This window comes from Cnephaeus nilssonii (genome assembly GCF_951640355.1).
Source record: "Cnephaeus nilssonii genome assembly, chromosome: 13".
NCBI classification, from domain to species: Eukaryota; Metazoa; Chordata; class Mammalia; order Chiroptera; family Vespertilionidae; genus Cnephaeus; species Cnephaeus nilssonii.
Window position 1 is genome coordinate 5242915 of NC_137084.1, and position 27828 is coordinate 5270742.

At 48.2% G+C, this 27828-nt stretch overlaps 1 protein-coding gene across 1 annotated transcript; it reads left to right on the forward strand.

Annotated features, from left to right (window-relative positions):
• POLA2 (DNA polymerase alpha 2, accessory subunit) lies at positions 1–27816 on the forward strand. The gene is made up of 18 exons (XM_079787059.1): positions 1–436; positions 3001–3125; positions 3585–3676; positions 3856–3913; positions 9913–10019; positions 12281–12474; positions 13122–13210; positions 14716–14871; positions 15389–15451; positions 16064–16106; positions 19236–19360; positions 19943–19981; positions 20886–20959; positions 23711–23819; positions 24333–24439; positions 25112–25171; positions 25438–25564; positions 26327–27816. Exons 1-18 carry the CDS (start codon positions 358–360, stop codon positions 26474–26476), a joined length of 1797 nt encoding a protein of 598 aa, XP_079643185.1. The 5' UTR covers positions 1–357; the 3' UTR covers positions 26477–27816.
• The last annotated feature ends 12 nt before the right edge of the window (positions 27817–27828 follow it).

Consider the following 27828-nt stretch of genomic DNA (forward strand, 5'->3'; position numbering starts at 1 on the left):
CATGCGTGCGCTGCACAAACAGTTTGGCGGGTTTTTCCTGGCCGCTCTGTCTCTGTTGTGTTGCGGTTACTGAGATGCTCAGCGGTAGCTTTTAGGAAGTAGGAGGCCGTTCTCCTCAGGAGAGCGACTTCTCGAGATTTCTGCGCCATTCCTTCGGGCTTCGGGGGCTTCCTCCACATTAAAAAAAAAATAGTTTCTCCGTGACTGACGCCTGAGGTTTGGGGCTATTTGGTCACCTTCCGTCTCAGCCCCCTAGAGGGCGAAGGAGCAGAGGGACCTCGTCCTGCGCCTCGATCGCCCGTGGGTTTCTTGGACTCGGTGGGAGCTGGGTGGACCCGTCCCCGCTCCTGGGTCACCATGACCGTGTCCGTCCAGCAGCTGACAAAGGAGCTGGAGATCTTCGGCGTGGACTGCGAGGAGTCTCTGACTGAGAAACGTGAGTCCCTCCCCCCGCCCCGGACCCCAGCCGGGGTCCACGCTCGGCCGGCTCGGGGTTCCCAGCCGCCTAGTCTAGGCCCTAGGACCCAAAGGGAGCGCTTCCGGTGTCCCCTGCCCTCGATGAGGCGTCTCGGTGCGCGAGAGACGAATCGAACCGAGTTTGGGGATTTGGAAATGCTCACCGAGTACTGCTTGGACCCCCGCCTCAGAAGTGAGAACATGAAGTACGGTTCTAAGTCCTTGCGGTTTCCGAGGTGGAATGGGGACGGGCCGGGATCCCACCAGGCTCCGGGGCACCTCCAGGTTTGGAAAGTGTTTAAGCCGGAGGTGTGGGGGCTGTGAAAGGAAGCTGCTTGTCCCCGGCCCCTCTCCCCGGCCTGCCCCTTACACTCCTGCCCACCCGCCACTTCCCATCAAAGCTGCTGGCTGTCCGTGCAGACGGGAGTCCCGTGAGGCGGGTTCCTGAAACGGAGTTCTAGCTTTGGAGGGGACTCGGGGAGCTGTCAGCGGGGACACATGCAGGAACAGACAGGAGAGCCGGCCGCCGGAGTCGGTCTGTGACTCCAGCCTCCTGTCCCCGAGCCTAGAGCTCCATCCTGTGGGCCGATGTGTGGTCAGGCGCGGGGCAGGGTAAGGACTCCATTGAAGCACCTCTGGGGTATGTAGGGTTCTCGGTTTTAGAAATGGGATGAGTGTGCACCTGCCCTAACCATTCATCAACACTTTGAACTTTTTATTTTTAATTTTTTAAAAAAATTTTAATATATGTTTTTATTGATTTCAGAGAGAGGACAGGAGAGGGAGAGAGGATAGAAACATCAATGATGAGAGAGAATCATGGATCGGCTGCCTCCTGCACACCCCGTACTGGGGATCAAGCCCACAACCCGGGCATGTGCCCTTGACCGGAATCGAACCAGGGACCCTTCAGTCCGCAGGCCAACGCTCTGTCCACTAGGCCAAACCAGCTAGGGCTGAACTTTTAAAATATTAACGTGTTAATCTCTTATGAGAGACCACAATACTCTTATGCCCGGTGCATTCTCTTCCTAACAGGAGACTTAAGTGAGAAACCCAATGCCGGTCATTCATTTATTACGTGAGCTTTTTATAAATAAATAAATAAATAAATAAGATAGATAGATAGATAGATTGATTTCAGAGAGGAAGGGAGAGAGAGAGAGATGGAAACATCAATGATGAGAGGGAATCATTGATTGGCTGCCTCCCTACTGGGGGGTCGAGCCCGCACCCCAAACTTGTGCCCTTGACACCCACTAGGGCTATAATGTGAGCTTGAAGTCAAAACAAGAAAAATTAGTTGTGCCCTAACTGGTTTTGCTCAGTGGATAGAGCGTCAGCCTGCGGACTAAAAGGTCCCAGGTTCGATTCCGGTCAGGGGCATGTACCTTGGATGTGGGCACATCCCCAGTAGGGGGCGTGCAGGAGGCAGCTGATTTATGTTTTTCTCTCATCGATGTTTCTAACTCTATTCCTCTCCTTTCCTCTCTGTAAAAAAATCAGTAAAATATATTTAAAAAAAAGAAAGAAAAGAAAAATTAGTTGTGTGAACCAAATTGTAAAGGCTTCAGCCCAGGTGCTTGTGGCTTCCATCTCGTGTGGGACTACATTGGCAGTGGCGTTGGAATCCTAGACTCTGAATTCACAGTCCCTAACCTCAATGGGACTCTGATGTTGCCTGACAGTGACACCATCTTTCCCTGCTGTGTTCACTCTGAGTCTTCTCGGTGACTGGTTTCCAATAGAACTTCAGTAAGTTACTACTATTGCATCTTCCTGCCTACCTGTGTCTGTGCTGTCTACCCTGCCTTCTTTCCTGTTACAGTGCATGTATTCCCCATATTCCTGGCAAAAGCCGCACCTTCCACTTGAGTCCTAAATCCCATTCCTTCTCACCTTCTTAGGGACATCATCCAGTAATTCTCCCCTCTTACATATTTTGTATTTTTTTCTATTTAAGATTGTTTCCTTAATAGCATAGAGATGTGGTTCTTACTACTGCCTTTAAAATACTCTGTTGAGCCCAGCCAGGTGTGGCTCAGTGGTTGGCCCAGGAACCAAGAGGTCACGGGTTTGATTCCCGGTCAGGGCACATGCCTGGGTTGTGGGCTCGAGCCCCAGTATGGGATGTGCAGGAGGCAGCTGATCAATGATTATCTCTCATCATTGATGTTTCTCTCCCTCTCCCTTCCTCTCTGAAATCAATAAAAAAATATATTAAAAAGAAATAAAAGTGCCAAGCCCTTCCCCATCTCCCTGATCCCTCTCCTGGCTGTACTTTTCTACATAGCACATTTAACCCTCTGATACACTACGTGTTTTACTTATCTGTTCGTTTTCTGTCTCCCACCAATAGTAAGCTTCATGAAGACAAAGATTCTTCTGTTTTGCTCATTGCTGTATTCTCATGCCTAGGACAGTGCCTGATTAGTAGGTGCTAAATAAATGTGGATTGAGTAAATAGAGGATCATTTTCTCTTTTCAAGGTGAAAGCTGCAAGAAGTAAACTAAGTTTTTACTTGTCCAATGTTCCCTCCACAGTGGCAGAGCTGTGTGCTCGGTATGAACAGAGTGAGGAGGAAATGGTACGCGAGTTCATAGCCTTCTACACCAGCACACAGAAAGACTGCCTTACCTCAGAGACCCTGAGCTCTTTTGAGCATGAGGTAAGGGCACCATGTAAGGGAACTCATCGGGTAATTCTCCATTTCTGCTCTCCAGGGGAGGCAGGATGACATATTGAGAAGAGCGTGGGCTTTCTGATCAACCTGGCTTCCAGTCCCAATGTGAGCTTGGACAGACTATTTAATGTCTCTGAGCCTTGGTTCCCACTTGGTTACCAGTGGTTCTAGTAATGCATATTTTTTAGGATTATTGTCAGAATTACATGAAAATGGATGTAAATCACTTAGGACTATGCCCAGCAGGTGGTAGGTCTTTAACAAGTTATTATTGTTGTAGAGAAATTGTCACAGAATAAGTCTTTATTTTTAGTTGAACATCTGTGTCTTCTTAATTCTTACTTTGAGGAATTTTATATCTTTAATTATATTTCTAATGGCTGTTATCTACCTTTTCTAGTACTTGACTTTGGGGTAATATATTCAACATCTTTTATTCCTCAGTTTCTGAGCAAAAGATTGTCCAAAGCCCGTCACAGTGCCTCCAAGGACAGTGGGCATGCGGGAGCCAGAGACATTGTTTCCATACAAGAGCTGTATCCTTTCTGTGGAAGGTCTTTGCCTCAAGCCATAGTCTATATTTTATAATTTATTTACAGTCGCATGTGTAATTTACAAACAAAAATAAAAAGTACCTTCTATTCAGATTTCTATTTAATCAATCCTTGCCTTAGATTTTGAGAAGTTTATTGTTTCTCTTAACCAATATTTTTAGAATTGAAGTGGAGGAAGAAGAGGAGACCCTCTTGAACTCTTATACCACACCCTCTAAGGTGAGTTTACAGTGTTGGAATTGCATTCTGCAAATAGTGTTTTTTTCTTTATTCTAAAAACATCATGACATTTGAACTTCGGAGAGAAAAATTAACCACTCATATAGTTTCCATGTATTTCCTACCATATTTCCTCTAATGCATCTTCCTTCCCTTATGCATATGTGTTTTTTACATAGTGGCAGTTCTTGTGAACATTTAATTATCCTGCTTTTCTCAGTTAGCATATCATAGAATTTTTATAAATACCATTTCTCCGTAACTATTCTTTTTAATGGTTGTATAGTTTCGTATCAAGTGGAGATACTATAATTAAATAATCTTATTCCTGTGTTGGATTCAAGCACGACAGAGAGTAGGGTAGTGGAAAAGCATTGCCCTCAAAGCCTGAGTCAAAAGACCTAGGTGACCTTGGGTAAGTGGTTTTAGCTCTCTGAGCTGCAGTTTCCTTACGTATACACTTAGGGTTCATTATTCATTTACTGAGCAGCTACTATGTGCCAAGCGCTGTACAATGAATGAAACGGGCATGCAGGGGCTCTGCCCTCCAGAAGCTCACAGCCAGGGGATAATAATCTGTCTCGGGCGGGGGTGGGTGTCAAGCGGGGAAAAAGGAGACATATGTAAAACTTTAGACAAAAAATAAAATAAAATAATCTATCTCAGAGGGCTTGAAGATGAAATGAATATGTAAAGTGCCAGGCCCATAGCAAGGTATTTAATAATAGTAGTTACTATTTATACAAAATAAATTTATATTATAGAATTGTGCCTCTGAAACTTGTATAATTTTGTTAACCAGTGTCACCCCAATAAATTCAAAAGGGGGGAATAAATAAATTTATGAAAATACATAAACATGGAGTAAGCCTTAATTTTTCAAAGTAAATTAGATTGTAAGAAAGGAAGTAAATAGTTTAACCCTTTGCACTCGCTTGCTTTTTTCTCAATTCCTTTATTTTAATGCTAACCGTGTCGAGTCACACTCGATATCCGAGTGCAAAAGGTTAAGTGTGTCCGTGGAGAGCAAGAAAGTTAAAAATGTACTTTGTAAAGTTGCTAAACACAGCCCTGGCCAGTTTTTCTCAGTGGTTAGAGCGTCAGCCTGCGGACTGAAGGGTCCCAGGTTTGATTCTGGTCAAGGGCACATGCTGGAGTTTCAGGCTTGATCCCCAGTAGGGGGTGAGTGGGAGGCAGCTGATCAATGATTCTCTCTCATCATCATTGATGTTTATATATCTCTCCCTCTTCCTTCCTCTCTGAAATCAATACAAATATTTTTTTTTAAAGTTGCTAACACAAAACCAAGTGCATATAATATTAAATGGAGTAATGAGATTTCCCTTAGAGATTATAAAAGCAATACTTGATCTTTCCTTAAAGGTGGTCCTCTCCTAGAGTCCACATCTCAGCAAAAGGTACCTCCATTCTTCATTCGCTCAGGCCAGGAACTTTGGAGACCTCCTTGAGTTGTTCTTTCCTCTCATACCCCCATGCAACTTACCCGTCAGTCACATCAGCCCTCCTTCCAGGATCTGGGCCCCTCTCACAACCTCCACTGCCACTACCAGGTCCCTGGCTTCACCGTCTCCTTCTGAATGAGTAGGACAGAAACCAACCGGTCCCCTGGCATCTTTCTGCCTTGTCCATTTCTAACCAATTCTCTACACAGCAGCCAGAGTGCTCCTTTCAGCCCCAGCCGGTTTGGCTCAGTGGATAGAGCCTCAGCCTGTGGACCAAAGGGTCCCGGGTTCAATTTTGGTTGCAGGCTCCTCTCCGGCCTGGGCCCTGGTCAGGGCTTGTGCAGGAGGCAACCAGTTGATGTGTCTCTCACATCGATATTTCTCTTTGTCTTTCTCTCTTCCACTCTCCAAAAATCAATGAAAAATATCCTTGGATGAGGATTAACAAAAACAAACAAACAAACAGAGAGTGCTCCTTTCAGATGAAAGTCAGGCCAGGTTTCTCTTGTTCACAGCTCTCCAGCAGTTCTCCATCTTCCCTGGTAACTTAGTCACCTTGTAAATTCAGAGTCTGAGAGTGTGAGGTTCTGTCTGAGCCTGCCCTATTCCCTCTGGTTTCCTTCCATGCCCCTCCTCGCTCTTCAAACACACCAAACAGGTCCACCTCCTATGTCCCTTTGTCAGAGGGAACAAACTTGGCTAAAATTGTAACACCCTCTTTTTTCTTCTTTCTTTTTATTTTAATGTATTTTTACTAGAGGCCCAGTGCAATTCGCGCCCCGGGTGGGGGGCGGGGGGGTCCCTCAGCCTGGCCTGCTCCCTCTCACAGTCTGGGACCCCTCGGGGGATGTCCACCTGCCAGCTTATGCCCACAGTCTGACATTCTTAGTGCTGCCGAGGAGGCGGGAGAGGCTCCCACCGCCACTGAGCTCGCAGCTGTCAGCCCGGCTTGTGGCTGAGTGGAGCTTCCCCTGTGGGAGCGCACTGACCACCAGGGGGCAACAACTGCATTGAGCGTCTGCCCCCTGGGGGTCAATGCGCCATGTCAGCATCATACCTTTAGGGTTAATTTATTACATATGATGGCTTTAGAGAGAGAGAAACATTGATGCGAAAGAGAAATATCGATTGGTTGCCTCCAATTACGCACCCTGACCAGGAATTGAACCGGGTGACCTTTTGGTGCACAGGATGATGCTCAACCAACTGAGCCACACTGGCTCGGGCCTCTCCTTTATTTTATTGCTTTATTTTTCTCTATAGAACTTACTACCATGCGACGTGTTATATATTTGCTCTTTGATTTAGTCTGTCTCCCTCCATTAGAGTATTAGCTCCTTGAGGACAGAGATTTTGCTTTAGTCACTGCTCTTCTCCCAGTGCCTTGCCCAGCAGTAATTGTTGAAGTACAGACTGTCTGAAAGAGGACAATTGGGTGGCTCTCCAGGTAGTATCAAGCAGATTGTAATACCTGTTGGGGCCACCATCTGATTGACAACTTCGCAGCTCCAGAATGTATCTGACTTGCCTGTATATCCAGAGTTAATCACATTCTTGGGAATTGACTCGTGGTAACCCAGCTCTCAGTATTCCGATGTGTAAGTCAGATGCAAATTTACTGTTGAAGTATGTTCCCTCTCCAAGACTGAGGTGCCACATGGGGACACCCATTTCTACTATAGAGGTACCTGGGAGACTCAATTATAAATCAGAATTTGTGACCATGGAATCAGAGCTCAGTCAGTGGATTAAAATGAGCAAACAATTTGAAATACATGTCTGAAGCTCAGAGGAGATGCAGATATGGGTCTGGGCTAGAGATATGTCATATGCTGAGAACAGTACCCATCTCGTGGAAACTGCTCAATCATTGTACACCGGGCATCAATAGTGCCAAACGCCGGCCTTTCCACACAGTCAGTGCCCGGTGAGTTGCCTGACCCTTGTCAGGGCTTGGGGCAGGTGTATTCCTGTTACAGTGGTGAATGTCAGTGGGCTTGCTTATTGCCATTGAATATTTGACTTGTGCACTTGGCAGCTATTCTTTTGCCTTCATGCTCACCAGAAATCTTCTGATTATAATTTGGGTTTCCACATGTCCTGCCTGACAGGAAAGGGTGTATTAGCCTAAGAATATGAAGTTCCCATACCATTGGCATAAAATTTCTAGTAAATTAATAAACTGGCATCTTTGGCTATAATTTGGGTTCCTGTGTGGTGTGAGAATGTGCTTATATGAGGATAGGGTACCCACTGACTTCTCATTACAAGTGAATAACTGGCGTGTAGTGGTAATAGTGAAGCTCATGAGCGTGGGCAGAGTGAGCGCATCCCTGAGGAGTGTAAGGGCAGTTGACTTGTTGACAATCAGATTTCATGACAAGGGCTGAGGATGAGAGAAATGAGACTGCTTTTCCCAGAGTACCATCCTCTTGCCATGTTCTGGGAGGCAAACTGTCTCTTGAAATAATCCCTGTACAACATTGGCCCTAGAGTCCTACAGAGCATTGTATATTAGAAATATCTTTTGGGAAAATAGTTTGAGAAAATATATATACCGAGTGGCCAGATTATTATGATCTCTGAACGCATAATAATCTGGCCACTCAGTGTATATCCCTCCCCCTGGCCAGGCTGGCCGGACCCCACCCATGCATGAATTCATGCACTAGGCCTCTAATATATATATACACACACACACACACACACACACACACACACTTATATACATACTCACACACACACAGACACACACTGAGTGGCCAGATTATTATGTGTTCAGAGATCATAATAATCTGGCCACTCAGTGTATATCAAAACTATAAAGTCTTTTCTATCTTTGACCCAATAATTCTTCCTAGTAAGATTCTCCTAAGGAAATAAACCAGATTATGAGAAAAATCTATATGTGTGACAATACGAATCTCAGCATAATTTATATTTACCCCAAATTATAAGCAGCTGACACATCCAGCAATAGAGAAGTCATTCTGTAAATTATTATGTACTAGAGGCCCAACGCACGAAATTCGTGCATGGGTAGGGCTGGCGATCAGGGCCGATCTGTGGGGCAACCCACCTTGGCTGCCCGCTCGTCAGCCCTGCCCCCTGCTGCCACTGCAGCCGCCAGGCATTGCCTCCCTCTGTGGGGTGACTGGCAGGATGATGGCGGGGGGGGGGGGGGCGAGGCGGGGAGGGCCGGCTGGCACCCGCTTTGGCTGGCCTGGGGCCTGCGGGCTGGGGGCAGCTCCTGCGTTAAGCATCTGCCCCCTGGTGGTCAGTGCACGTCATAGCAACCTGACATTCTGTTGTTTGGTCAATTTGCATATTAGCCTTTTATATAGGATAGGATAAGTTCAATTCAATCAATACAGCTACTAAAAAGGATAAAGATTGTAGCAATGGCCCTGGCCAGTTTGGCTTGGTGGTCAGAGCGATGGCCCTTGTACCAAAGGGTCACGGATTAGATTCCCCTGTCAAGGCGTGCACGTACCTTGGTTGTAGGTTCCCCGGCTCTGAGAGGAGCATGTGCAGGAGACAACCAATTGATGTCTCTCTCATGTCGATGTTTTTTTCTCTCCTCTTCCTTCCTCCCTTCTACTCTCTAGAAATCAAAGGAAAAATAATATCCTCTGGTGGAGATTACAAAAAGATTGTGGCATTGTGGAAAAATGCTGGTAATTAATATAGAGCAAAAAAGATCAGTATACATAGTACTTAAACAAAGGTTTATATTTAAACTAAAATTGTACCTATTAGAATTGTATTTTTAATTGGAAAAATAGTAAAATACTAGAAAGGAATATTAAAAAATGCTTGTTGTATAGTGTTCATCTCAGAGTCACCACAGTAAGCAGCTTTGGTGCATGACTCAGATACACAGCCAGGAGGAGCCCAAGGGCAGACTAGTTGGCCTCCTGGTTGCAGTCCAGGCAAGGGTTTTGCCTTAGCTCTGTTGGTCAGTTATCCTAGACTTTGGGGAGCAATAGGTCTCTGGACTGCGGGTTTCATCTCCATTCTGGGCATATCCTGGGATTCTTGCTGATGAGCAAAAACCAAAAAATGACTATCAATGAGGTGTTTGCTAAATACTCTCCAAGTATGAGCTCAACCATGTTTTCTGCCTTAGTCATTCCCTTCTCTAATTTTACAAATGTGTGGTAGACTTTGCCAAAATAAATAGCAACATGGTCCCATCCCTTCTCAGGAAAATCTGTCCATGCAGGTCAAACCCATGCATTGTTGAACTCACACCTGCTCTAAAGCAGTTAGAGATGGGGAAGAAGGTAACCACATGCATGGTTTGACAGGACAGATGCCTGCTTGGCAGTCCTTTTGGGAAAGGTTGGCATTTTTTCATAATTGCCTTCAATATGGGGCCAGTATTCTGATAAAAGCTGGGTTACAGTTGCTGATGTTTTCTATATGGGATTGGGCTTGGCAGATGGGACTTTTAAGACCCAGTCCTAAGGAACTATACACTTAATTAGTAACTGAGTCTAGGGACTGGGATTTTGTTTTCTATTTTATTTCTAGGGTTCTCAGAAGCGAGCTGTCACCACCCCAGAAACCCCCTTAACAAAAAGGAGGGTGTCTACCCGCAGCCCCCATGTGCTCCTCTCGCCATCGAGTTTCTCTCCAAGGTAGGAATTAATTCAGCTGCCGAAAGCCTCTCTGCCCTCCCCTTTCTCTGGTTATCCGGGGGAGGCTAACCCACCATCAAATTAGACTGGGGGTAACTTATTGAGGGGGTGGACGGACACCCGCGCCGTCAACTGGTGGAGAGCCTGTTGCCCTGTGCCCTCCCTGCGCTCTCTTCCTGTGTGGAAAATTACTGTTTCTTACAGTAATTAAGGAAATCACTTTCCACCCACTTTTCTGGGGCGCGTTTCCTAGATCGGGAACTGATATCTTGACTGGAAACAACCTGTCTATTCAGGAGTCTGAGTCCTCCCAGTCCTGCCAGCGGAGGCGCCGAGCCTTTCACCTGCTTCTCTGTCAGTTCGTGTCGTTGGGTTTCTTTTTCTTTTTCCCCATCTGAAGTAGTTATTTGTTTTTAAAAAAGAAAAGCACGTATCTTTGTTCATAATGTTGCATAACCTGTTATTGTGCCACCTCAGGTTACAGCTGGTTTCTGCGAGTTTTCTTGTCACTATGGATCTGCACTGACTTAATTGGTGTTTTGTCCCTGCAGCCACTTCTGCACGCGAATCCACAGAGATCATACGTGATTTTTTGAAATCCATAAATGACATGTCTCATATTAGAGAATTCCATAGGTGAGGGCTGTGCTGCATGGAAGCAAGGTTTGTAGGCGCTGCCACGCCAGGATGAGGCTGAGGAACAGAACTGCTGACCGTCTAGGGCAGGGGTGGGGAACCTTTTCTCTGTCAAGGGCCCTTTCAGGGGCCATACAAAATTACCAGCTTAAAAATGAGCCTGCTATATTTGGTCAGACATTTAATTAACTCACCTCTCATGACTTGGCAGGGACAAATGATTTTGCGGGCCGTGGTCCTCGGGCCAGACGTTCCCCACCCCTGGTCTAGGGAAACACTGGCTGCCAGGGCCACCACCTCAACTTTGCATCATTTCTAGGCAAGCGCTGCTTAAGATTTCTGCTGCTTTAGAAAGGAGGGGATAGCAGTCGGTCAAGACGAGCTGTCATTGGGTTCTAAAGGACAATTTGACTTTCATGTGGTCCACTGCTGCTTTGGGGAGTTCTCAGATTTTTTAGAAGCGAACTTTCTAGACTGACAAAGGCGCCTGTGAAACTTGTGTATAGAGATGGTTCTCGTAGGCGGGCCAGCACTACTGCAGTGGCCGTATTCTCTGAAGAAGCAGTCCTTTGAAACCTGTAGATCTTTGTACAGCTGACCTCGTGTGAGTGTTTCGGTGCCTTAAAGGGCCGGCGGTCACAGACATCCCACAAGCTTGGCAGGGACGGGCTTGGAGAAGTCAGGGATACGCTGCCTAGTCATTTTTAAATGCACGCTAATAAAGCCGACATCAGAAACTGGTTTTGTAATTTATGAAAGTAACTTCTAAATTATTCAGGTGGAGGCAGCCCTGGAGATGGAGATAATTAACTGAGTCATTTTCTGTAGCCTCTGTGGAAAGACGGAACGATGGCCCCGCTTGCTGTGGGCCCACATACAGCTGGTTCCTGCAGAGTTTCGGTGCATTAAATACTAGTAAGCCTGTTCTGAATAGGCCTCTCTAAGTTATGTTCACAGCCAAGGGTTAGAAGGCCTCACTGTCATCTAAGCACGTAGCAAAGTCAGTGTCCTTGGAGGTGTAATTTACCCCTGGGGGGGGAGTGGAAATGTGAGAACATGTCAGTTGAGCCTTGGAGAATGGGAATGTTTGTTCACCAGCTGACCAGATTCATTACATCTCCCCGCCACGGACACTGGAAAGTTGGTTCATTTCACTTCATTTTGTTGTTGTTTCCACCTGGAACTATATGGGAGGTGATATATACTAGTACATGCACAGCAACCTTTGGCTCGTCCAAAGTTCCAGGCTCTGACGATGTTCTAATAAATGCCAAATATTCACAAGAAGGAAAGAAAATGGTACTTGAAGTTTGCTTTCTAATCAGTTCAGAGTTTGGGTTTCATTTTCCTTTGTTTAGTTTTAAGCCAAAAGAACGACCCTATAAAATATCTTTCTGTCTCTAAACTTCTCTAACACGGTTGGGATTGCTCAACCTGGTCTTCCGCAGCCCCTCATTCCTGAAATTCCTTAAAGGTCTGGGTATGTCTGACCCCATTAAGCCGATTAGATTTACAAACCCCAGCTTGACATCTCTCCAGTCCCCATTTCCAAAAGGTAGCCTCATTTTGTTCCTCTCTCTTTACAGATGAACACAGTAATGTTCATCTCTTTTGCTTCCAATTAGTGCTACTCCCTCTCAGAAATATAACTCGAGAAATAACCGAGGAGAAGTGGTTACCTCCTTTGGCTCAGCACAGGGCATGTCCTGGTCCGGGAGAGGAGGAGCCGGTGTCATCAGCCTGAAGGTCTTGGGGTGTCCAGAATCACTAACTGGGAGCTACAAATTCATGTTCCAGAAGCTCCCAGATATTCGAGAAGGTGATTGATTTTCCCTTTGAAATTCTGGCGGATATAAAACCACCTGGAAGGGTTAGAGTAAGTAGCAAAGCGTCAGCTAGGCTGCAGAGCAAGTTCCAGGGTTGCCTTTGAATACATAAGTTCGTAGGTGTCCTCTGGGGCTCCTGTTAGTGCAGGGACATGAGATGACACTCTCAGTAATTCTCCCCCGTGACTTCCGTTTGCTAAAGAAAAGTGCTAAAGGAAAAGCACATAACCATTTCCCAGTAACAACTACTTGAGCTATGTAAAGGAAGCCAATTAAAGTATTAAAGCAGAAAAACATTTATGGCTTCTTCCTGGTAAAGAATGGGAGACTGTCCAGGTTGGCCTTGACTTGCCCTAGTTCTCACTGATGAGCTGAGTAACAGGAAGGCTGTGGAGTGGGGATCCATGCTGCCCCTGGGATTGTGCCACGGGATCCCCTGTGGCCAGATGGAAGGCCAGCTTCAGCAGCAAGTATCAGGCAATTGGCAAGGGCTTTAGAAAGTATAAACTGGCCAGCTCTCCTAAGCACCCTTCCTGCTTCTGTCAAATGACTGGCGTTAATGTTTGACAATGTGCTGTATTTTCTCTTTTTGGCAAGTGCAATGTCTTAAACACAATATTTTTTCCCCTTGGGATTTCAGTTCTGACCTGTAAGATAGAAGAACTTGGCAGTGAACTCAAGGAACATTACAAGATTGAGGCTTTTACTCCTGTTCTAGTTCCAGCACAAGTAAGAATTGTTCCCATAGTCCTTCCTAATTAATACTATATATATATATATATATTTTTTTTAATACTATATTTTTTAATCCCTGGTGAAAAGCATCCTCTTGTGTCCCTTTTCACTTCTTGTCTACATGCTAAGCTAGTTAGAACATCCTCCCTGGTTCGATTTGGTAAAATGGGTCCTTTTGAAGAAAGACTTACAAATGCTTTCTGGTTTTATGACCAGACACAGTCATTGTCTTTGCACTTGGGTTTGGATCCTGCACATGGCACAGATAGAAGGCCTTAGCATTCCGTGTCAGACTGTGAGCACAACAGCAAGGACAGGAGTTCCAGAGACGGGTTTCACAGTCTCTTCCTTGTTTGGTCTCTGTTGTTATGAACTAGCTGCTGCCAATAGTGTCTTTACATCGTGGTTTAATCTGGCATAAGTGCCAGTGCATTCTTTAGAGGGAGATGTGTTCTAGAAGAGTCTTTAAGGTACCTCGGTCATACATTTTCATTCAGAGAATGACCAGTTGGGGAAGATAATGTGAAACCATGTGATATGAGGAAGCTTGGGAGGAAGTAGTGGAGGGGGGACAAGGATGCATGATCTTGTGGGAAAAGATTAGACTTCCTCAGTTTGCCCCAAGGAATGGGAACAGGACAGAAAAAGCCACAGGAAGAGAAATTTCAGCTCAATTTAACGAAGAACTTCCGGTTAAGAGGCAGTAAGTATAGTGTGTAGTTAAGGATATGGCTGTAGAGCAGGGATGGGGAACCTTTTTTCTGCCAAGGGCCATTTGGATATTTATAACATCATGCACAAGCTACACAAAATTATTAACTGAAAAATTAGTCCCCCCATCCCCCCCCAAAAAAATTAGTCTGCTATACTTGGTCAAACATTTAATTAACTCACCCCTAATGCCTTGGCAGGGCCAGACCAAATGATTTTGCGGGCCTCATACAGCCCGTGGGCCGGATGTTCTCCTCCCCTGAATAGAGCCAAACTCCTAGGCTTCAAAGCCAGGCTTCACTCACTGTTCAACCTTGACCAAATAATCTAGTGTCTCTGTTGCTCAGTTTTCTCGTCCGTAAAATGGGTACAGTAATAGTATCCCCCTCACATTTGTTGTGAGGACTAAATGAGTTAATACATGTAAGCCTTTAGAACAGTGCCTGGTATTTGGTAAGCTCAATACATGTGAGCTATTATTATTAACAGCTATAGCTATCCAGAGATGCAGGGGGGGGCTGCTCTCGGGGTGTGGGGGCAAGTTCCCCTTCATCGAGATGCTCAAGCTTAATGGTGCCACTTAGGGGGTCTCAAGCATTAGGTGGGCAGACTGGACCCCTTTAAGAGTTCTAATACCCCTGAGAGTCGGTGATGATACTCGTCACCTCAGGGTTAAAATGATACCCGCCAAAATAATGAGTGTTGTTATTTGGGGTTTGCTTTGCTATTCAACCTGTTGACTTCAGAATTTGAGCTTCTGTTCTTTTGTTGCAACCTTCCTTCCGCAGGAGCCTGTCACGCTGCTGGGCCAGATTGGCTGTGATAGCAATGGGAAGCTGAACAACAAGTCGGTGATTCTGGAGGGAGACCGAGAACATTCCTCTGGCGCTCGAGTTCCAGTGGATTTATCTGAGCTCAAAGAATACTCTCTGTTTCCCGGACAGGTGAGACAGGATGCGGCCTGCTCTTTCTTCTGCAGTCTGTGCGCTGGGCTGTGGCTGCAGGAATAAGCATTTCCTCACTGGCCTGCTGCTCCTGGCTTCCAACCTCTGCTGCCATGAGATGTGACTGGAGCACAGGCCCAGCAGCGGACCCTGGTGAGGGGATACTGATTTGCCCTCGTATCTCTGATCTTGGCTCTGGAATCCGAGGCCCAGGTTCAGATCCCGGCTCCACCCCATGAGGTGTGTGACTGTGGCCATCTTAGTTAGCCAGAGTGTCTTCACCTGTGAAATAGGAATAATAATTCTTACCTCATAGGGTTGTTGTAAAAGTTAGGTCATCCGTGCAAAGCATAATTATTATTACTAATACAACCCCCTTAATTTGGTTTCTAGAAAAAATACTGCCAAGTTTACAATTACAAAATGAGAGTAGCTGGACAATATTTTTTTAATTACATCAAAATAATTTATTCCTGACCTCTCGTTTATCTGCCCTGTTTTGCTTCTTGTCTTTCAGGTTGTAGTTATGGAAGGGATCAACACCACTGGCAGACAGCTTGTTGCCACTAAACTCTACGAGGTACCACAGTGGTCCCCTGCCCTCCCTCCAGGTTTGCCATGGGCACAGATGTGCAGTTTGTCCTTTTAAAGAGCCTATTTACTTGCTTCTCAATTCTCTCTCTGGAGTGGGAACCTACCTCTAGGCCAGGGGTTAGGAAACTGTTTCTGTAAAGGGCCAGAGAGTAAATATTTTAATAACCACAGCCGGAGACAACCTGTAAACCATGAGTGCCTGTGTGCCAGGAAAACTTTGTTTACAAAATAGGTGTAGCCAGATTTGGCCCACAGGCCGTAGTTTACCTGTCCCTGCTCTAGGCAATAATCGTCCGCAGACTTTCATAGAATGCAGGGGAGAGTGGCAGACATCTGCTCTCCCCTCCTTCTCTAGGACTCACACTTTGCTCCCACTTTTTGCTGGGTGTTTCTGAGTTTTGCTGTGACCTCCCATTTTCTGGGTTTCTTTGTTGCTCTGAGCAAATATAGAAAAACGGCAGATACCATCAGCTCTGTGAGCTTTTAGCTCCATGGAGCAAGACAGCTACAAACACGCCCCTGTTCGGTGCCCACCCTTTTCCTTACCACGGCGATGCCTGGAGCCAGACCTCAGTTTCATTTCTCTCCTGTTTCTCAGGGTGTGCCACTTCCATTTTATCAGCCCACCGAAGAGGATGGAGGTAAGTTTGGGTTCAAGCATTGTTGTGCCAACAATGACAGGGTGGGCAAGGGTCCAGGAGTGCAGTGCCTCAGGCCCGAGGAAGCCGCAGCGATGGGGCCCGGGGGCGGCCAGGGGTCTGACCACCTGGGTTCTGCGTACTGAGGCGTGTCGTTCAATGCTAATGTTAACAGGTATTTGAAGGTTGCTTTGAAAAAAGGAAAACTAGGAGCTATTTAAAAAAGAATTTCTTTCAATGCAATGTGGTACCCTAGAGTGGATCCTGGAAATACTAGTGACATCCACATCAAGTCAGGAATCGTTAACAGTGATGTGTCAGCGCTAATTCCTTCATTTTGACAAACGTAGGAAAGATGCCGCCATCAGGACCACTGGGTGAAAAGTATACATACAGCAACTCTGTACTGTCTTCGCTACCAGTTTAAGGTTATTCCAAAATAAAAAGTTTATTTAAAAAATTAGATGACTTTCTAAGAAAGCCCAGAGTTGTTTGGTAACTAAACCAGATGGGGAAAGACAAAAATAAATTTTAACAAACTTTGCTTCAAAATATTTTAAAGCATTTTTTAAAAATATATTTTTTATTGATTTCAGAGAAGAAGGGAGAGGGAGAGATAGAAACATCAATAAGAGAGAATCATTGATCGGCTGCTTCCTGCAAGCCCCCTACTGGGGATCGAGCCCGCAACCCAGTCATGTGCCCTAGACTGAATCGAACCCGGGACCCTTTAGTCCGCAGGCTGATGCTCTATCCACTGAGCCAAACCGGCAAGGGCTTAAAGCATTTTTGTAAGGAAAGAAGACTATTAAGGATTCACAGTGAGATGGCCACCGCCCATACACATTAATAGTGTATGAGGTCATTCTTGGCGACGATGTAGAACGAGGAATGAAATTTAGGAATTGATGATACTGTGCATTTTATCAGAAAACGTGTTTATGGCAGTATGAGTAGCATGGTGGTGTTAGATCAGTTTCAGAGAATGAAAAGAAATGAACATGGTTGCCCTAACCGGTTTGGCTTAGTGGATGGAGTGTTCGCCTGTGGACCAAAGGGTCCTGGATTCAGTTCTGATAAGGGATGTACCTCAGTTGCAGGCTCCTCCCCGGCCCAGGCCCTGGTCGGAGCTTGTGCAGGAGGCAGCAATTGGTGTGTTTTCTCTCACATTGATATTTTTCTCGTCTTTCCCTCTCTCTTCTATTCTCCCTAAAAATTAATGGAAAAATATTCTCGGGTGAGGATTAACAACAACGAAGGGAGGGAGGGAGGGAGGGAGGGAGGGAGGGAGGGAGGGAGGGAGGGAGGGAGGGGAGTGTGGCTGAGATGCCCAGAGCCTGAGCTGCCAGGGAAGCCTTTGGAAGCAGCTGAGTGTGTTGTGAGAGGGTAGGAGGGAGGCACTCCTGGACAGAGTAAGATGTGGGCCTTGCCCTCCTGGTGCTTGCTAGTTGCCCTGGGTTTACATCTCCTAGAGGCACCGCAGAACCAAATTTAACTTTGCCCCCTGCTCTGTATGAAACTTACTCTTCCCGTTGATTCTCTGTCTCAGTTCATGGTATTATTACCTGTGAATGTGTTACTTTCTACGGCAAAAGGGACTTTACAGATGTGAATAAATGCAGGCTCTTGAGCTGGTGGTTATCCTGGATTATCCAGGGAGGCCCTGTGTAGTGACAGGGTCCCTAAGAGGGAGGACAAGAGGATCAGCTTCGGAGAGACTAGAAATGTTAGGCTGCTGGCTTTGAGGATGGAGGAGGGGCCACGAACCAAGGAATGTGGGTGGCCCTGGAAGCGAAAAAGTCAAGGAAACAGATTCAAACTTCCAGAGGGAACACAGCCCTGCCAACACCTTGATTTTAGGACTTCTGGCCTCTAGAACTAAAATAGATGCGGGTTGTTTTAAGTCACTAATTGTGGTTATTTGTTGCAGCTGCATGTTAAGAAGTCCGGGATCTTTGGATTTTGTTGTTTTGTTGCAAGCTACAGAAACTGGTTCAGACCACCTTAAGAAAAAGAGAATTTGTTAGAGGAAGTCCAGGTAGCTCACAGACTAGACAGGCGGCTAGAACCAGAATAGGAGCTAGCAACTCCAGGTGTCCAGGTAGCAGGAATTCCCCGCTGTCTCGTCCGGTCACCTCTGCTGGAATAGGTCAGCTCCAGCCTTTTTTCTGTCCTTGAATAGTTCACCTTGAGATTCCAGAACCTGGGAGGAGAGGAAGAAGGGCTAACACTGGGTCACATGCCTGTCCTGTGGCCAGGGGAGGACAGTGCACCTAATTTACAGCCCCTCCCTCCCAAGACTGCTTTATGGAGGAGGCAGCTGGTTCTCCAAAGGAAAGCAGATGCTGTGAGGAAAAGGGCAACACAGGAGTGGCCAGAGCACAGCACCCCTGCACCCCACCCGGCAGCAGCTGCTCATTCCCAGCCTTGCACCGCAGCCTGTTTGGGGACAGTTTCAGTTTTACAAGATGAAGAGTTATGGAGGCGGGTGGTAGTGATGGTTACACAACATTATGAATTTATTTAATACCACTGAAATGTTAAGACGGTTAAGATGGTAAACTTTATGTTATATGTATTTTACCACAATAAAAAATTAGGGGGAGCCCTTGCCAGGTGGCTCAATTGGTTGGAGCATCGTCCCATACACCAAAAGGTTGCAGGTTCGATCCCCATTTGGGGCAACGTACGAGAGGCAACCAATCTATGTTTCTTTCTCATATCAGTGTTTCTGTCTTTCTCCCTTCCTCTCTCTCTAAAAATAAATTTAAAAAACAACAACACACCAAACAAACATTCTCGGGTGAAGATTAAAAAGAAAAGTTAGGGGGGGAAATATAAGAAAATCTCACTTTGATCAGTACTCTCCTAACTGCCACATTCCTCCCGCCATTCCCATGTGCTGCTAGGAGTGTGCCTGTCATGTGGTCCAGTTATTTGCATACCCATCTGTGCACCTGCTGGTGGAGGATTCTGTGAGGATAGGGATGTGGTCTTATTCATCTTGGGTTTCCGAGTTGCACACACAAGGAGACTCAATTAATTGAATCCTGTGGCATTTCTCCCTAATTGTCCTTTCTCCCGCCATCCCAGGATCTTCTAATCAACACCTTACCATCCTTTCTCTCTTAGATTGTGAGCAAAATATGGTCCTGGTGGCTTGTGGACCATACACCACATCTGACAGCATCACGTATGACCCCCTGCTTGACCTGATTGCCATCATCAACCATGACCGGCCGGACGTCTGCATCCTGGTAGGGGGCCCTCCCGGGACAGCTTCGCTCAGGGAGGCACCAGCGGGAAAACCAGGCAGTTGGCTTTAGAAAAGATCCAGTGCCGATCTAAATTCTTGGGAAGGGTTTCGGATTCTCCTCCTTTTAAAAAATATTTTTTAGTTCTTCATCTACATCTTTGGAGAGGTGTACATGTCTACAGGCCTTAATTTAATCTAAAAGCCCAACGTTTTTCCATCCTTCCTTGTCTTTACATTACTCCAAGTCCTGACCTGTTCTCTTTTTAAGTGCAAAGCACTGTTAGCAGCGTGGTGGATTTCCCTTGCTGGGTTTAGACGGTTAGAAAAAGCCCAGTATTGTAGGAGGCTGTACAACTGGTTATGGGGCCATGGTGGACTCCCCGCTTCCAGGGTTCACGGCCTCTGTCTGATCTTGGCTGGGTGCCCCCACCCCATTTGCTAACTGTCCCAGGCTCTACACGCAGCCTTGGCAGGACAGATGGACGCTGAGAAAGAATTGCTAGGAGGGGTTACGTGAAGGCGCTCACGGACGCACGTGGTTCTGATTTGATGCTTTTGTTTCTCTCCTTGTCCTTGTTTGTAGTTTGGCCCTTTCCTGGATGCTAAGCATGAGCAGGTTGAGGTAAGTGACTGGGATGAGGGGGAGGGTGGTGGATACTTGCATTCAGTTGAGCCCTCGGTGTTATTTTCATCTCATTTTATTTTATGTTTTTGTTTTTATTGTTAATTCTCACCCGAGGCTATTTTTTATTTTGTTTCATTTTTTAAAATATATTTTTATTGATTTCAGAGAGGATGGGAGAAGGAGAGAGAGATAGAAACATTGATGAGAGAGAAATATCATAGATCAGCTGCCTCCTGCCCACCCCCTATTGGGGATAGAGTTGGGCATGTGCCCTGACCGTGAATTGAACCGCGATCTCTTGGTTCCTGACTCGAGGTTCAACCACTGAGCCACACTGGCTGGGCTATTTTCATCTCTTGGAGTTACCCTGCATCTAATCCCTATAACTAGTCAGAAAGACATTGTAGTGGGGCATTTTAAATAAAGATATGGAATTTGAGGGCTTCATTTCACCAGAATCCAAGGCCATTTGGGAGCTGGGGGAGGGAAATACAAATACTTGAGTCCCGGTGTTCCTCTGTGACGCCTGACGCCAAGGCCGGAGAGCGTCGGCACAGATGCAGGTGTCCGGGCGTCACGGGCTGCACTGGGAAGTCCCTTACCACTGCTCCCCTCAGCTCCGTGGCCCAGTCCTGCTGTCGTTTGATGCACTAACACAAATGGCCCTTCCCGGACGTCTACCCAAACACTCATCCTTTTAGTGTTTCAGCTTATATTCAAGAGGATTAATTATTTCCCGGTCTCCTTTCCTGTCCACGTGGGACCCAGCTCCTTACGGACAGAGAGCTGTCCTCCTTTGCACCCCCTTCAGCTCTTAGTTCAACAGCTGGTACATCGGGTCATCTAATGTTAAACAAATGAATCATCGCCAAATGTCCGCCCTCTAAATCTTTTCTTGCAGAACTGTCTCCTGACGAGTCCATTTGAAGATGTTTTCAAGCAGTGTCTACGCACGATTATTGAAGGGACACGAAGGTCAGAATTTAGAAATGCTGCCTAGGCTTCTCCTGGGCTTCCTTCCCGTTAAAAAACTGAAATTGTTCAAAAGGAGGGGTAGTTCCTATCCTTTCATCTTTTGAACTAGGCATCAGATAGAACTCTTGAACTTCAAGTGCACAGGCGCTGCGTTGAGGCATCTTTGTAAACCACAAAGATAAACACACTTGACGTTGCTCTTCCCTTGCTCGCTCTGTACTTCCTTCCTTTTCTCACTCCTGTTCGTATACACTCATGTTCCACGGAATCTTCCCAGGATGTTCCTGGAAGTGTGTGATGACTTACACAGCAAAACCCCAAGAGGCCTGGACATCTTATTGTGTGAGCGAGTGTTTGGGGTGGGCCCGAGTCCTTCCCCTGAGTCACTGCTTGCCCACATTTTGTGGGCATCGCCGGTGGCCAAAGCAGCCGTGGTAGAAACTCAGGGTGGGGATCTTGAATCCCTGCCATAGACCCGCGGGAAGGAGCCGTGGCAGGTCACAGGGGGACGAGAAGAATGTGCAGTTCTAACTTGAGAGAAAAGGTGCTGTTTCAGGAACAGTCACTTCCTGTCCCTTTTCCTGCGGTGCTGGGTTTGGGAGAGATTGGTGTGGGTGATAGATCTTCTCTGGGGATTTGCTGGCCTGTAGCTGAGCTCATAAAAAACCAACATTCCTGAGGATAAGCTTTTAAAAACAAGTCTGTAACAAAGGTAGATTTTAAAACAAGATGTATAATCTTCCACCCCTTGACCGAGTGAACTGATCCCAGAGTCGATTAGCCTGAACACTACCTTCCTGGACCGGCAGCACCATGGCCGGTATGGTAGGCCTCGTGGACTGGGGGAAACAGCCCCTAAATGACCCCGAGTCAGGGGACTTGAATGGTGCAGTGACCGGCTGCGGCGGGAACTGCCTCTTCCTCCCGTGAAGGTGGCTCTGCTTCCCTGTCGCCTCCCAGGTTTGCTGTGGACCTGGAGAGCTCGGGAGATAACCCCCCACAAGCAGGAGCCGGGCTGCTGCCCCTGTGCTGTCAGCCCGAGGTCCCCTTGGGGATAGGCAGGGCTGCGTAGCACTGCGCCCGCGCGCCCGGGTGCTCTCAGTGTGAGATTGGGTTCTGTTTGGGTTCCTCACCCCGTGTGGTATTGACAGCAGTGGCACAAACAAAGAACAGACCAGGCTTTGTTACCCTGGGGCAGCACCCAGCACCACCAGGCACTTTCATCTGCGGCCAGGGTGTGCCCGCGGGTGGGGAGGCTGCCCCACCTCCCCCCAAACAGTATATAAACAGTCCTCATTTGGGGAGTTCCTTTTTATTCCTGAGAGGTCGGAAATGCAGAGCATTAAGCTGATTTATCAATAAAAACCAGAACCAGTGAGAAAGCACCTCCTCCCTCACAGGAGCCGAGCCTGTGTGAGGGCCCTCCCACCGTGATGTATGAGGTTGTGCAATCCTCAGCATAGTTGGAATTTTCTTTCGGAGCCCTCCCCCTGCAGCCGGTCTATAACCATGAGCAAGAGCGTTTCCTCCTTAACTATTGCTCTTCCAGCGCCTACACTGAACAGCAGTTCCTTCTTAAAGCCCAGCTGTACCTTCGTGTCCATCCAGACTGAGCCCCTGGGGCCTGGAGCACAGGCTGTCCACTCAGGTTCCCCCGGCCTACTTGCTAGACTCCGGCACCAAATTGGTAGACTGGGATAATTACAGTGAATTTTTCAATGTCAAGGGGACTGTAACTAATATGTGAAGTTCCTTTGGTCTCGAGATTCTGATTTTCTGTTAAGAAGTCTCAGTTCACATGAGCAGGGGTGACATACAAGTGACAACAGTCACCAACACCTTTATCCTGTATGAGGCAGCTCTGGCCGTTAGCTACATTGGGGAAGGCCACCCTGTAAGCACGAGAAGGAGATGGCAGTGAGAGTTCCTGGTGGGTTTTAGATAAGAGTCCTTTTAAATAAGGTTTATAATGGCCCCTCTGCAAGCACAGCTGAGGGAACCAAGGAAATGGGGCTTTTTTCCTGTCTGTGTGGCTGGGGAGGATAACAGTTGGCCCCCAGAGTTAAAGGTTTTTATATCACTTAAGCGTTGTGACCTAGGGATTCTCCTTCTGCCTCCATCAAAGGAAACATCTGTCAGCTCTGCTTTTACTGTTGCTGTTAAATGTCTTTCATTCTTCCGAGGCTGTCTGCTGAGAAATAAGAACTGAGCGCATCGCTTCCCCAGGGGAGAGGGGAGGGGCTGGCTCTGGGAGAAGCCAGTCAGGTTTCCCATCGCTCTGAAGACCTCTCTGTCCTGGATGCCGCTCTGTGGCCCAGTGCTTGATCCAGTAGGAGGCTGTGGTCTCCAGGTCTGATACATATGCTGGTCCCTCCCCAGGCAAGAGCCCTGTCACGAGACTTAACGCCTTTAAGCCACATCTTGGTTTCAGCTCTGGCTCTGAGGCTCTGATCCTTTGGTCAAATCCTGTCTTCTTAGATTTTCTAGATCCTAACTTCTCTACCAAACAGTAGTCCCATCTTCTCATCACGCAGAGCCAAGAGAATACATCCTGGGTGACTGCTCCAGGTCAAGGTGGATGTGTGAATGAGCCCAAATTGTCCCATAGGAGGTGGCACCTCTCTCCATAGGAGAGTTCGGTTCTGAAATTCTTCCCTGGAAGCAGGGTCTTGGACCAGCGCTGTCGTCCAGCTGTCCTTACTCACCTGCGTTCATTTTCCTCCCTCTTCGGATGATTTTGTGACGGAGTAGCTCCGGTTCCCACCTCGTCTTTGTCCCATCGTTGAGAGATGTGCACCATGAGCCTGTGTACCCACAGCCGCCTTTCAGCTACTCCGATCTGCCTCATGAGGACAAAAAGGTACCAGCGTCCCCTCCTTGGCCAGCAGGCAGCCAGAATCGATTGTGCCGCAGGTGACCCAGCTCTGTCCCCGAAGTGGAGGTGAAGATGCCATTTTGGGGCATGCACAGGGCCTGAATCTTAAGCTACTACTCTTTTTTTGAAAAAATATATTTTTTTATTGATTTCAGAGAGAAAGGGAGAGGGAGAGAGAGATAGAGACATTAATGATGAAAGAATCATTAATTGACTGCCTCCTGCAAGCCCCCCACTGGGGATCAAGGCCACAACCCAGGCTTGTGCCCTGACCTGGAATCGAACCATGACCTGGTTCACAGGTCAACGCTCAACCACTGAGCCACGCCGGCCAGGCTTAAGCTATTGTTAACAAGCACATGTGCTCATAAATTACTGTACGCTGGTTTGGGCTCCCTTTCAGTGGGCTCCCTAAGCCCTTGGAGACCCCCAACTTTCATAAGGAAGAAGTTTTGAGCTTGGAGTGCAAATGTGCGTCTCAACCCCTTCTCGTTTTAGCGAGTGCAGTTTGTGTCCGAGCCCTGCAGCCTCTCTATAAATGGCCTGGTCTTTGGCTTGACGTCCACGGACCTGCTCTTCCACATGGGGGCCGAGGAGATCAGCAGGTGAGGCACACAGTCCAGCCCGCAGGCAGGACGGCTGGCCCTCCCTCCGCCACACCCTTGGGCCCTGGAGGGGAGCCGCTGGAGCCATTGTTTCTATTGGCACTTGTCTCTGCGTCTTTGAGACCCCAAAGAACCACGTCTGCTGCCTGCATTTAATTTATGGCGATGGAAGTTCATCTGCCTTTCTCCTCCCACGTTTGACCTAAATAAGGGTGGGGTCCCACTGGCCTGTGAGCTTTTGAAGCTGTTCTCCCCACCAGAGCAGTGAGTAGCTCTGCAGAGAGTCAGCCGCAGCCAGATCTGTGCGCGTAGGTTCTGCAGTCTGTGAACATGGGCGTCTGCTTGTTGGCGGAGATTTGAATTGTGAGGGTCACCCCAGCTACACGCTCCCTCACTGGTGCAGACGCTGCGTGCTCTTGCACAATCCAGTGCTGGCTGTCATGGTTTTGATCACAGGGGATTCCTGCTCTTTCCCTTCTTAACCCAGCATCCTGCCCCTCCTCATGTGGGAAAAGACCGAGCTACTTGTGGGTGGGTCTTTAAACTTCCCCAGAGGGACGCTCTTGCCTTGGCCATGTAGTCTCTAGTTTATCAAATCCTTGAGTCCTCCCGAAGAGAAACAGAAACTGAAAAACAAGGTTCTGCATTCCATTTCTTATCTGCCTTCCCCAGTGCTTCTGGAACTTCAGACAGATTCAGCCGAATACTCAAGCACATCCTGACGCAGAGGAGGTGAGCTCGCTTCCTGGAACAATGACTGGCCGTGGGGAGATTGCTTTGGGCTCATGCAGCTCTGGTAGCTTTGATCATGAGAGCCTTTCCCAGGCCACCATCAGGGAGCTCCACCCTGTGATGACAAGCTTGTGTTCTGCCCCCAAACACAGAGGGGAAAGGAAGAGAGTCTGTGACGGCATGGGAACCCGCGACATAGAGGGCCTCCATGTGGGAAGGGGGTCCTGCATGAATCAGCTGCTCTGACTGTTTCTCTCCATCTCTAGCTACTACCCACTGTACCCTCCCCAGGAAGACATGGCCATTGACTATGAGAATTTCTATGCCTATGCACAGCTGCCTGTCACCCCAGATGTCCTCATAGTCCCCTCAGAGCTCAGATACTTTGTCAAGGTAAGACTGGACTCTGCTTTTCCCCAGACAGGCCAGAAGCAGTCTCTGGCTTTCCCTTCTAGACCACCCACCGCACCCACTTTTCATGGGTCTGCTGACGGGGATGGTGGCCTCGTTTCTTGGGAGCGGTGGTAGGACTAGAAAACAAATCTCTTAATCAAACACTTAAGTAAATGACATCCTCTTGCTCCCTTCTCCCCCCAGAGCTTGGTGCTCAGTCAGACCAGCCTGGGAGCCCCGTAGGCAAGAAGTATGGCCCTCAAACAATAGTTCTCAGGGGGCCCTGCCGGGGTGACCTGGGAACGGTTCACACATGCGCTTGCCTGCTCCACCCCTGAATCCTGATTTCACCTCCAAGTGGCCTCAGCCCTGAGAACTTGGAGGTTGCTCATCTCTGCCACCGAGGCCCCGCCCACCTGGAGTTGGGTTCCTGGGATTTGGGACTCCCCCAGCCAATCCCCCTCTTGCCAACCTCACGTTGAACTGGCTCTGGGTTGGCAAGAGGTTGGAAAACAGCCAGGTCACGTGTGTCTCCAACTTTGGGAGCTGATTGACATCTGCCCAGGGACCTCCATTCTGTTTCAGAGACTCCAAAGGAACTCAGTTTTCCAGTAATAAGTTCCCATATTTGACTTAAGATGTGTTTGGTTGCATTTCTTTCCATTTTAGAAAACTGTTTGACATCTGTTAGATAATTCCAACTTTGTCACAGCAGTCCTAGTTTGGCCTTTCCAAACCCAGTCTCCTCCTCTCCTTTCCCAGGATGTCCTTGGCTGTGTCTGTGTGAACCCTGGGCGCCTCACCAAAGGGCAGGTCGGGGGCACCTATGGCCGACTCTACATCAGGAGGCAGACCATGGACGGGGAGGGGAGGCGGAGTCCGTGTGTTGCCGCCCAGGTGGTGAGGATCTGAGGCCTGGGGTGCTCTACCGTCCCCCACTGTGGAGGCCCTCGTGTAGCCGTAGCCGCCAAGAGCCCAGGAGTGGCCCTCTGACAAGATCCCAACTGTTGGAAGGTGAAGGAGCAGAGGCAGCCAACTGCAGGGGAGAGGCTGCGGGGAGAGGGCCCGGCAGGGAAGGCGTGTGCGGCTGCCCAGGCTCTGAGCGGCTCTGGGAGAACGCTTTTGTTTCTGACACACGAAGTCCAGCGCGAACTGGCTGGGGCCGCAGCGAGCTCAGAAAAAGCAAGACGGCTTTGTGATTTTCTACGTGAATCAGACACAGAAACAACTTTTGGAGAAATAAAAGTAAATTCTGAGTGTAACTTCAGGGTCTCATCTCTCCCACTCTTCCTTTTTCCCGGTGGTGACTAAGGAAGGTTGCCGCCTTGACCTCTGTCCAGAGAAGGCAGAGTGGCTGTCACACTGGCTTTCTGGCCAGCCCCGGCCTGGGTCCTCCTGAGCTGCTCCCAAGGCCCCCACGGCCTCTTGTGAGGAGGTGTGCCAGGCCCGGGCCACGGAGCTGGGCTGCAGAGCGAGCAGCTGGCTGCGTGCCTGGCCCTCCCCCCGCTCTCCCATGCAGATGTGGTCCCAGCCTGACCTCCATCTGGAGGGGGCGGCCTCACGGAGCTGTGCCAATGCTGGATTCCCCGGCGCTGGCTCCGCCACGCTGCACAGCAGCGCTGCGTCCACCTACAGCCCAGAACACGGCAGGCCAGGCCTTCCAGGATCCCCAACACGTCCTCGTGCCCGTGGTTCTGGCACCGAGGAAAGGCTGTCTCTGGCTAAACGTGGAGTGGGTTTCTGCCCTAAACTGGCAGACGGTCCTGCCTCACATGCCAAAGCCAAGACAGGACACCCCCAGCTGCCGGGCCGAGGGAGCAGCGGGGCTGATGCCTGTGCCTTGAGTCAGAGATAAATAGGTAACCCAGCAGCACCCAACCTTTGCCTCCCGCCTCCGGCGGAATCGATGACAGATGTGACGGGACTCGAGTAAAGCTGGTCTCCCTTTGAGAACGAGCAGCTGCTGCTGTGCCTCATTCGTTTTCTAGGCGCCTCCCCTGCAGACAAGAATCGGAGACAAGCCCCAGCTTGGGGAGCTGATCTCCCTCCCAGAATTCCCCACGCCTGAAGCTCCCAGCTGTGGTCCGAAGGGCAGCGTGACTTGGGCTCCGGATGTGGCGTTTTGGAGCTCGGGCCCCTCTTCCACAACATGATACAGTTGCCCGGTTCGAGAATGTCACCTTTATTTCCGCCAAGCCCAGTGTCTGCTCAAAACGCCCCCCTCCTTGGGAAACCCTTGCTTGGGAAGATAAGCAACAGGCCCT

Excerpts from the sequence above, each read along its gene's own strand:
- POLA2 (XM_079787059.1), top strand. The coding sequence starts at position 358 with ATGACCGTGTCCGTCCAGCAGCTGACAAAGGAGCTGGAGATCTTCGGC. Across the intron at positions 437-3,000 it reads GGAGTCTCTGACTGAGAAAC|TGGCAGAGCTGTGTGCTCGG; the intron begins GTGAGTCCCTCC and ends TTCCCTCCACAG. Across the intron at positions 3,677-3,855 it reads ATTGTTTCCATACAAGAGCT|AATTGAAGTGGAGGAAGAAG; the intron begins GTATCCTTTCTG and ends CAATATTTTTAG.